This window comes from Anneissia japonica, unplaced genomic scaffold (assembly GCF_011630105.1).
Source record: "Anneissia japonica isolate Jap-2015-1 unplaced genomic scaffold, ASM1163010v1 scaffold287917_len653891_cov171, whole genome shotgun sequence".
Taxonomy (NCBI): Eukaryota; Metazoa; Echinodermata; class Crinoidea; order Comatulida; family Comatulidae; genus Anneissia; species Anneissia japonica.
Genome location: NW_022747660.1, coordinates 422366 through 434862, shown reverse-complemented (window position 1 = coordinate 434862; position 12497 = coordinate 422366). Strand labels below are relative to the sequence as shown.

General features: G+C 31.7%; 1 protein-coding gene across 1 annotated transcript in view; it reads left to right on the top strand.

Moving 5' to 3' along the window:
* Positions 1 to 5948: 5948 nt before the first annotated feature.
* Positions 5949 to 12497, top strand: part of LOC117120546 (hyalin-like) — a 31192-nt gene continuing 24643 nt past the window's right edge. The window contains exons 1-2 of the mRNA XM_033265571.1: positions 5949 to 6038; positions 7137 to 7454. Coding sequence (XP_033121462.1) covers positions 5975 to 6038; positions 7137 to 7454 — 382 coding nt within the window. The 5' untranslated portion in view covers positions 5949 to 5974. The remainder of the gene's footprint in view (positions 6039 to 7136; positions 7455 to 12497) is intronic.

Here is a 12497-nt window from a genome sequence, read left to right as displayed (position 1 = left end):
TACTGTACTACAGGACTAGACTATTGTTTAAATCCAATGGTGAAAATTGTCCTCGAATCTCGCCAGGTAATTTTAATAAGGAAACCAGACAGGAAGTGAGAAATGTTGACATATCGCAGTCGCAAAGAGAAATTCAACTTGACGTAACATGCATGTGACTACGTTAGAAGAGGCTTTGCCGTTCGAGCTTGAAAAATTCAACTTATCGTAAGAATCGTAACCAGCTTATTTTGTCTGCGGCCCAGCACGATCAAGACGCGGCTGTTTTTGTCCAACTTCTCGTAACAACCGTATGAATCGTAAGAAATTCTGAACTTTACGTCGACAGGAAACCAGGCTTTACACAGAGCATCTACTAGTGTTGACAACTTGTCAATTTTTTCTTGCATCTTACGAATAGCTGTATAATCTGACGTAGAAACTGTCTATGGTAGACGGTACCAGATTAGCCCCCAAGATGCGATCAGCTAACTTAGCCAACTTTCCTATGTCGACACCGGTAGAAGTTAATATTAACTGTACAGTAGAAACCCTCATTTACGAACCCCGATTTAACGAATTCCCGATTTTACGAACGTAATATAAAGGTGATGACGTCATAAAAATTGAAGCAAAAGATTAAAAAAAAAAAAAAATCCGCTCGAATTCTAACTGTTATTAGCATGCATACAACACAACACACCATACTATACAGTACTATGCAATTCGCAAGTGAAGGGGGCCCTCTAACGGGCGATCTCTCGCTGTCAAGGCGAGCGTCATAACCATTAGAGCACATATATATAGGCCATTTAACTCGTTAAGGTAGGCCTACTGTCTAGTGGTTATGTTTATATTAACTTTTATACCATAATTGGTACCATTTTAAAAATACAGCAGTTACCACTGACCACCAATATAATAATTATTTTTCACCTTACCTTTCTTTCAATAAATTAAAATTGAAATTGGTTTGCTGATTTAAATTATTACATTATGTCATTTTTTTTAGGTATGGTGATAAATATTTGAGAAGATCGCACGAGAATTAGTTGAATTCCTAATTTACTAAATTCCAAATCCAAACGGATAACATGTGTCTTGGTTTGCTTCAACATGGGATTAAAGTAGTGTCATTGGTAATACTCTTTGCACTTTAACCAATTTTAAAGAGATTTGCCAAGCTTTATATTCAAAATATATTTAGGAAAACGAATATGGCTTATGGGACTTTTTAGATCAACTTTTTACTTGCAAATAATTATTACATAAACATTTGTTAGATGTTTACCATATATTTTGTATTTCATAAAACGTCAATCCTTTGAGCAACTAACAATAACATGCAATAAAATGATGATAGCTTCCTTTTCGGAAAACCTATATAAAACCCGCTTCTCTGCTGCACGATTTATGTAGATCACAAGATTATTACAAGATTGTTTATAATGATTGTTTTGGTTACGATCATAAGACTAAGAAGTTAAATGCTGAGCATAGCATTATTTATATAATTTGCTTCCTTTTTCAAATTGTTAGATTACGTATAATTTTTTCGTTTGACATAATTTGTTTAAAAACATTTCCGAAAATGCCACATTTAAATTTTTAACATTTTTTTGTATTCTACAGTTTGAGACTACTAACCAAAGCAATTTTGCTTTTGGTCCCACAATATTCAAATACATGTTTTTAGTTACTGTAATTAAGAAGTGTGTACAAAAGACCTCAACCCCTGTTTCGTAGTAGGTGTGTATCTTTCCATAAAACCAATTTGAAAATTTTTCAGTTGTCACTGAGTGAAGCTTTAATGTGCAGAGAAAGGTAACTAGAAATGAAATCAAGTTGACTGTATTTTTTGGTGCAGACTGTGCAGTAAGGTTTTTTGCTGTAAACGGAGTGTTTTGAGTGTTGCTTCTTGATAGATGATGTGAGCATTTGTGTGCATGTTACATTCAGTTGTTTCTTTTTTGTACGCAATGCTGTAGCCAGCGTTTTCAAACAAGGTAGTTAAAACCTAGTGTGAAACCCCTCTTATTTCTTTTATTTTCTATATGAACAATTACTTTAAAATTTTTATCGTTGATCTTTATTGTTATAGTAGAAACATGCCTTCATAGCCTGAGGTGGCAGTTTCGAATGCTACTGAAAAATGAAACAATTTGTTCCTATTTAGGCATTAATATTATCTATTTATATTTCTATTTTGTTTATTGTGTATTTGTATTGTGTTATATATATATATATATATATATATTATATGTATATATATACGTTAGATACTTGAGAATATACTTGAGAATTAGTTTCATTACACTATGATAAATAATAGCCTATGCAGAACCTATACACACACACATATATATATGCCTATATATGTATATATATATATATTATATATATATATATATATATAATTTGCTTAGATAAAAGCGATATCTGAATGTGTACACTTAAACAAGCTTTACCAAAAACATCGATATTAGATATATATTAGTATACATAGGCAACATTTATTCCGATTACAATCGGACAACATGTTAAGGTTTAGTTCAAATTTAGTGTAACCTCTGCCAATAATGAAAATGGTGTATAGGCCTAATTGTTAAATGCTAACCTACTGTTTTTCTCTGTCGTTATAGTAAATTACAAAACTAAGCAATGTATTGGCAGCATCCTATTTGTAAACAAAATCCCACATAATATCCACGCTTCCAAGTGGCACAATAAGGAAGTCATAGAAAGCCATCACAAGCATATGTATAACAAGTGCTCTGGCTGTGATCAGAGTACTGATTTGTTATATCTTTTGGCAATGGTTTATTCCGATTCCCTCTAGAGTAATATTTGCTAAAAAGTACTGAAGATGCCACATGAGACCTTCTATCCTATCTAAGAATACTAAGCCATTTTGTTTTTTGGTCTGGAAATATTCAGATTCATGTTTCTTTTTAATACAATTATTAAGCATTGTGTGTCAAACACCCTGATACCAGTATTATACTACTTTCTTTTTGGCGTGTTTGTTTGCATAAAGGCCGATATGCACGTTTTGCTATAACTGAGCCAAGTTTTAAAGTGAACGGAAAGGTTAATGAAAATGAAAACAAGTATGTGCATTGTTTGTGTTAGGAACAGAGGTGCAATAAGTTGTTACTGTAAACATGTTGCAAATATTTAGAGTGTTGCTTTTTGATGGATGGAATCGAATAATAATTTCTCTATTTAGAGAGTTTTTGTGTATGTTGCCATTCAGTTGTTATGCTGTACTCTGTACCGTAGCCAGTATTAGAATAAGATGGGACAATCTAAAATTATAAGAAATATTCTTTAGGTTACACATTTGAGACAGAATTTGTTTACATATTGTGAAAGACCCAATTGACTTTTGCGGGCCTTTTTTAAAACAATAACGGTGTTGAGGTATAATGTCACCGCACATTAAAAATACAGATTTTAAATAAATTGAAGAAGGATGGATCCAAATTGTTAACTAGGCTAACGTCACAATGGATGTGAATGATGAATGCCCCAGGGAAAATAAGCGATTTTTTATTATTTGGTAGACTAATCTGAGTTTCATTGTAATTAGTAGGATACCTCAAACTGTGCAATTAGGAACGGGCCCACCAATGGTTTAGAATCGATCAAGGTCGAAAGAGGCGAACACATATTTTCCGATTGAAGCCTTTGCTATGTTTCTGTTTCTAAAATTATGCGATTCTGGTAGGATTTGTTGCTCCACAACAAGACATCATATATGTGAAGGAGCCTCAGGGGCGGATCCAGAGATATCAAAAAGGGGGAAGAAAGTGAGGCCGACCGAGACAGCACTACTGTAGAGGAATCCAGGGGCATTCTACTCAAAATTTTCTTTTTCTAGACCAAAAAAAAAAAACAAAAAAAAAAAAACACCTCTGTGGCGTTTTGGGCGATCAATTATTTTTTTTATTTTTTGACTTTCAATAAGGGAACCGAGGCCGGCCACTAAACCACCAAATCCGCCACTGAACGCATCATGGCAATCTAATTGAATTAGGCATACAGATGATTGAAAGTTAGCTTACTATAATCAATATTCGTGTACTGTAATGGCACAGGTTAGAAGTATTACGAACCGTCTGTTCGTAATGATTAGCAAATCATTTGCCAGTCAGATTCTATTTAAAAAAAATTTAAACAAACATAACATTTGTATGTTTATCGAACTTTTTAATAATTAAGAATACTGCATATAAATACTGCATATATCTTTCAACCCTGATATTGTCTATTTTAAAATATGATTCGTAAGTTGGCCTAAATAAATTATTTTAATTCAATTACATTTAAGAATTAGGACAAATTACCAAAATGGCATTACAATAAAATATAATAAAAAAAGAATTTTTATCGTTGATCTTTATTGTTATAGTAGAAACAGGCCTTCATAGCCTGAGGTGGCAGTTTCGAATGCTACTGAAAAATGAAACAATTTGTTCCTATTTAAGCATTAATATTATCTATCTATATTTCTATTTTGTTTATTGTGTATTTGTATTGTGTTATATATATATATATATATATATATTATATGTATATATATACGTTAGATACTTGAGAATATACTTGAGAATTAGTTTCATTACACTATGATAAATAATAGCCTATGCAGAACCTATACACACACACACACATATATATATATGCCTATATATGTATATATATATATTATATATATATATATATATATATATATATAATTTGTTTAGATAAAAGCGATATCTGAATGTGTACACTTAAACAAGCTTTACCAAAAACATCGATATTAGATATATTAGTATACATAGGCAACGTTTATTCCGATTACAACCGGACAACATGTTAAGGTTTAGTTCAAATTTAGTGTAACCTCTGCCAATAATGAAAATGTTGTATTAGGCCTAATTGTTAAATGCTAACCTACTGTTTTTCTCTGTCGTTATAGTAAATTACAAAACTAAGCAATGTATTGGCAGCATCCTATTTGAAAAAAAAAATCCCACATAAAATCCACGCTTCCAAGTGGCACAATAAGGAAGTCATAGAAAGCCATCACAAGCATATGTATAACAAGTGTTCTGGCTGTGATCAGAGTACTGATTTGATCTTTTTACAATGGTTTATTCCGATTCGCTCTAGAGTAATATTTGCTAAAATGTACTGAAGATGCCACATGAGACCTTCTATCCTATCTCAGAATACTGAGACATTTTGTTTTTTGGTTTGGAAATATTCAGATTCATGTTTCTTTGTAATACAATTATTAAGCATTGTGTGTCAAACACCCTGATACCAGTATTATACTACTTTCTTTTTGGCGTGTTTGTTTGCATAAAGGCCGATATGCACGTTTTGCTATAACTGAGCCAAGTTTTAAAGTGAACAGAAAGGTTAATGAAAATGAAAACAAGTATGTGCATTGTTTGTGTTAGGAACAGAGGTGCAATAAGCTGTTACTGTAAACATGTTGCAAATATTTAGAGTGTTGCTTTTTGATGGATGGAATCGAATAATAATTTCTCTATTTAGAGAGTTTTTGTGTATGTTGCCATTCAGTTGTTATGCTGTACTCTGTACCGTAGCCAGTATTAGAATAAGATGGGACAATCTAAAAGTAGGCCTAGAGCAAATATTCATCAGGTTACACATTTGAGACTCTTCAGAATTTGTTTACATGTGAAAGATTCAATTGACTTTGCGGGCCTTTTTTTCAACTATTAATAACGGTGTTGAGTTATAATGTCACCGCACATTAAAAATACAGATTTTAAATAAATTGAAGTTTAATAAATAATATAAAAATATAATAATATATATAATAATAAAATATAATAAAAAAGAATCACCTCGCTTAGTTGTTAAAGTAAGATTAGATCCGGAAAATTCCAGTCTGTTATTAGAAGTAAAATCTGTATAACAAGAATAAACAAAGACAACTTATTGTCATTGGCTGTTGTGACTTAACAGTATCAACATGTCAGCTGCTTCATTCAGGTTCATCGTCATTGTTCTCACTGTTCATATTGGTATAGTATTAGGTACGGTAATTATTATCAGACATTTACAAAAAATGTTTATTTCAATTTACAATATTTTTAAAATATGTGTAGGATAGGTTATATGTTCTTAATTCCATAATATATTATCATAAGTGGGGTTGTTGTTCATAACCAAGTAACTTACTTGGTTTTACACAAATACTTGGAAAATCCAAATACCACTTGGCCTAATAATTTTGAGTTGGTTGAGATCCGAACGACAACTGGAAAGACTTGGGTTCAAATACCGTAGGGGACACACGTTTTTCTTAAATATTTACTATAATCCTTATTATCTCTAGTGGGGGTGTTTCTTCCATACTAAAGTTACTATAAATGATGATTTACAACTATTATTATTATTATTATTATTATTATTATTATTATTATTATTATTATTATTATTATTATTATTATTATTATTATTATTATTATTATTATTATTATCATTATTATTATTATTATTATTATTACTGTTATTACTGTTATTAGTATTATTTTATTACTGTTTTATTATTGTTATATATTACTATTGTTATTACTATTATTATTTTTATTATTATTAATTATTATTATTATTAATTATTATTATTATTATTATTATTATTATTATTATTATTATTATTATTATTATTATTATTATTATTATTATTATTATTATTATTATTATCGGGGTGATGTTTTGCCCTACTTGACGTATTGTCGTACCGAATACTCACTACGTTCCAAAATACTTGCCAAAAGTATTCGCAAGTGATTCGGGTGGGAATGAAACCCAGGGTCTACAGATAGCTAGCCTGGTTCCATAATCACTAGTCTACCGAGCTTTAGCTTAGTGACCAGTGTCACGTAGCAGCGAGTACTGCAAATGCTATTACGATGTGAGATTGCAACTGCTATCATAGGAGTGAAGTTTTGGGAACGTACTGAATATTCGGTACGATAATGTTTGCCCTGCCTAATGTATTATTATTTTTTTTCCTTGCACATTTTGAGTTGGAAGGTAAATGTACATATTTATGAATCATAAACATAATTTAAAAAGGAATATTTTTGGCATATTCTTATATTTGTAAGGTAATACTTTTTGGTTTACAGGTTCCTCGCTTCGACTAGCTGGAGGAACACGTTACAAAGGACGTCTTGAGGTCTACATTGAAAGGCAATGGGGTACAGTATGCGATGATATGTGGGGTTATAGTGATGCACTTGTGGCCTGTCGTGAACTAGGCTTTGGAGATCCAAAGCAGGCCATAATCTCATCATTTCCAGGAGGAAGTTTTACTCAAAGCATACTCTTAGATGATGTTAGCTGTACTGGTTTAGAGTCTAGTCTTTTGTCATGTTCACATACTAATAAAAATAATCACGACTGCGCTCACGACGAAGATGTGGCCATAGAATGCTATCCAACAGGTTAGTAAATAATTTAAGTGAATCCTTGGTTATACTAGTTTATTATCGTTTTAATAATAATAATAATAATAATAATAATAATAACAATAACAATAACAATAACAATAACAATAACAATTACTATTACTATTACTATTACTATTACTATTACTATTATTATTATTATTATTATTATTTTTTTTTTTATTTTTATTTTTTATTTTTTATTTTTTTTGGCCTTTTTGAATTTATTTTAAATGTTGAAATATTGCGTAGAAGCCACTGTTATACTTTTTAGAAAACCCACAATATAAGATTTTTTCTTAATTATGTGTTCTCGAAATATAATTTATCTGTACAATTCAAAATCGAAACACTGAGCTGCTGAAGTACTGTGATAGTACCGTGGTCCGTGATCGCCATTGGTTACCACCCAATATCTTAAAAATTTTCAGAATTTTTGAAACACTCCGATGCTCCAACATACATAAGGTAATTACAGTAAGATCAACCGCACGATCACCATCAGTCCCTCCTTGGACCGGATGAAAGATTTGGCGGTAGGGGGTGCATGAGAGCCCGCAGCACCTCAGACCCACCATGGTTGGAGGTGAGGTGAGAAAAGTTTGATAATATGAATCTATAGGTACCGGAAATTGAACAATACAACATTATTTGAAATATACTTAACAGTGAACGACACGTCATCGTCATTGCGGTTGTGACTTTTGTTTTTCAGCATGTCATCTGCTGTCCTTAGGTCATTACTTACAGTAGCTTTTAAATTTTTTGTATCACTACATGTTCAGTTTCAGGTTCAGGTGAGTAAAGCCGACCTCTGTACTTTCTATTTATACCGCAAGTGTAGGTAAGTAAGTATTATTGTACAGTAGGTACCGGTAAGCATTTTTATGTGGCTAACAAGAGTTCTTACGGAATTGAAATTATTTCTTTTCATTTTCTCGTAACTGGTCCTGCACACAGTATATAACAACAACATAATATGAAATATGATTGTCGAATGGTAGGTAATGTAAATGTTAATAAAAACAACCATTTTTTTAGTATTATATATTCTTTAACAACAATAACTATTGCATTAATATTTATAAAACATTTACAAAATGGGTTGATCTGATTTACTCTATTAGTATTTCCCCTAAGATTAACATTATGGTACACTGTAAAATTAAATACTATCATTAACCACTACAGCTAAAAAGAACATACATTCTTTTTTAATAGTGAGTTTATACATTATAAATAAATTATCGATGTAAACAACTTATCTAAATATTAAACAAAACATAAATAATCACATTTTAAACATAGGCCTATAACATTTTGTAGTTTTAGGCGCAAATAAATTTGTATTTCCTTAAATTATAAGAAAGTGTACCCATTGATATTTTAAATAATAATTGGGCATAGAAATTATATCTAAATTCCAAGGATAGACCTGGAAAGTATTAGAAAAGCCGATATAATTCTATTTAATGTTGTATATTGAATATAGCCTTAGTTAAGTATTAGAAATCCCAAACTTAATAATATGACCGCAACTTGTTCATGGCCATATTGGTAACAATGCTTTATTCTTTAAACAATTGTACCCTGAATAAAATCAACCTTGGTATTATGCCTTACACCAGCTAGGAAGCTAAATAAATACGCATAATTACCAATGCCTCCAAAGGCAATATCGTGCGTCTGACGTGTCTCTGTGTCTCGGGCGTGTGTGTGTGTTTGTGTGTTTGTCTGTGTTTCCAGTAGCATAAATCAAAAACAAATAAACTACTAGACCGATTAACCTGAATCTTTCACACATTGACAATATTACATGTATCTCGGTCCTCATCGAATTGGGTGCTCATTAGAGAAGATGTAAATTTTATAACGTTATTTATATACTTGTTCCACTCCGACTGTGTGTCAAATTCTGACAGGCGGATTGGAAGGTGTGTAAGTCCGACTGATGGGCTTGCCACTGGAGGCCTTAGCTAGGCCTCATTTGCCGATGGATTGGAGAAGTAAGATACAGATCTTACAATGTTTTTATTATTTTCCGGCCATATATCTTACAATCTGCTATCCCAATTAAACAAAAAATATGCAAAAGGTATACCAATGAGATGCGAAAATAATGAAAATAATAATAATAATAATAATAATAATAATATAATAATAATAATAATAATATTACCAATCATCTGTCTCTTATACACATCTAGATGTGTATAAGAGACAGGTATATATATAAACCCACTAGAAAAAAAAATAGCGAAATTTTGCTCTGAAAGACCCAACGATTCAATTTATGGACTCCGATCGGGGTAAATTGAAAAAACTATAGCATTATATTATTCACCTCTAGTTTTGCTAAAAATGTGAAAATTGACAATAAACTTAGTTAACTAGTTACTCTTTACTGTCCTTATCAATTTTTATTGAAATGATCATAATGCCAATTTCCAAGATGCCGTTCATCTTGGCGGAGAAAATGGTTATTTTTGTAAGATTATTATTATTATTATTATTATTATTATTATTATTATTATTATTATTATTATTATTATTATTGTACAAAATACAATCTCATCAAAGTAATCACATATAGAATATATATAAATATTATTATTTTAATAGTAGTATTATGCTTATTTATTATTATTGAAATCATTAATAATATTATGTATATATTACTGTATTGTATTTCTGTTATTTCAAAATTATATTTTAATATTAGAATGAATTACATCGTTAGTACTGTTATATAATAATATTATTTATAATATTTTTATTACCACTATCGATATCATTACAGTATTATCATCATCCATCATCATCATCCTCATCCTATTCGTCATCGTCATCATCATTCTCATTGTTGTCTAATCATTATAATCGTCCTTACTATCATCGATCGTTGTAATCATCACCATTATCATCATCACATTATACTCATCAATCGTCATCGTCCTCATCTTCATCACGTCCTCATCAATCATCTATCGCCGTTATCATCATCCTCATAATCTTCATCCTCCTCATTCTTCATCATTTTCTTTATCATCATCCTCATCATCGAAATATTCATCCTCATTCAACATCATCCTCGTCATCATCAATGGCGTAGCCAGCTATTGACACAGTTGGGACAGTCCCACACAATTTTTCCAATGGGTCCACAAAAAATGGGTCCAGATACTTCATATTTTTGCATAAAATGGGCCCAAATTGTTTGAATTTACACGTAAAGTTGGTCCGCTCAGATATTGTCCCACACCGTTTGAAAATCCTGGCTATGGCATTGATCCTCATCACCATCCTCACCAATCATCGTTAACATCATCACCATCACCTTCATCCTACTAATCATCCTCATCCATCATCATCATCCTTATTCTCATCATCATCAACCTCATCCTACTTATCATCATCACTCATTCATCATCATAGTCCTCATTATCATCATCATCATTGTCATTATCATCCTCATTACAATCATCATTACAATCATCATCTATCATCATCCATCATCATCCTTGTCCTCATCATCAACCACATCATCATCATCCTTATTAATCATCATTACCAATCATCATCCTTATCATGAGGATGATAATGAAGAGGATGAGGACGACAAGAATGAAGATGAGGATGAGGGGCAGATGGGATGTTTCTCATCATTCGTCATCATTAACCTCATCAACATCATTCTCATCAATCATCCTCATCATTATCACGATCACCCTCATCAACAACCATTATCATCAATCATAATCATCATCATCCTTATTTTCATCATCAAATTCATCATCCTAATCCTTCTCCTTATTATCATCATTATCCTCACCATCCTTATCAGCATCATTTTCTTTCTCATCATCATCTCAATCATCATCTACGCATCATCCTCATCCTCCTCAACATCATTCTTATCTTCATCACCATAATCATAATCGTCATTACAATCGTCCTCATTATTATTATTATCATCATCATCATCCTGATTACTGTCATCATCGTCATCATTACCATCATCATTATCCTCTTCATCATCAGTCACTACCATCATAATGAGGATGATGAAGATGAGGACGACGAGAATGAAGATAAGGACAAGGGTGAGGATGAGAGGGATGAATCTCATCATTCATCATCATAATTCTCATCAATCATTTTCTATCATTCTCATCACCATCATCACCATCATTATCATCAACAACCATTATCATCACTCGTAACCACCATCATCTTCTTCCTCACCATCATCCTCATCATCTTTCTTCTCCTCATCATCATCATCAACATCCTCCTTATAATGGGGAATATAATGAGGATGGGGATGACAATAAGGAAGCTGATGATGATAATAATAATAATCAGTATATCATCAGTATATTAAGAATAACAGTACTAACGCTAATATTAATGTGACTTATAAACTATAAATTTTTTTAAACGCATAAGAATAATGATATAATATTTTAATAATATTATAGAGTAACAACATAATAGTATACTAATGATGATGAAGAAAAATGTAGTGTAGAAAGATTAAATTTAAATAGGTAAACATTTCCTTTAATTTTGACTGTCATAGTCTTGGAATTCGGCGTGTACGTGTTGACGTCATCATTCCAAATTTGCTTGGGAGGTGGGAAATTCCCGTCGGACAGGCCTAGACTCCCATCGTCCGATGCCACGACGAGGTCGCCACACCACAAATAATGATTTGCTTATCCATATAACATTATTTTGATTGCCAATCCATAATATTTTGGCTTAAAAGCAAAATTTTGGGCCATACAAAGCTAAAAAGGAACTCCCATAAGCCCAAGGAAGTTTATTCCGGGACTCTGACCGAGGGTCTAGTTGGCCCTGTGTTTGGACCCATCCTATCAGTCCCCTTGGGACCACCACTGAATGACTATAATAAGTAAGTATTTCTTGTCAGTTTTCACAGTTATGAAAAAAAAAAAACTAAAAGTGACTAAAAAAATTGGTATGTTAAAGCAAAATTTAACTATTTCGTTTTGTTAACTTTGTAGTAGTTCGTTC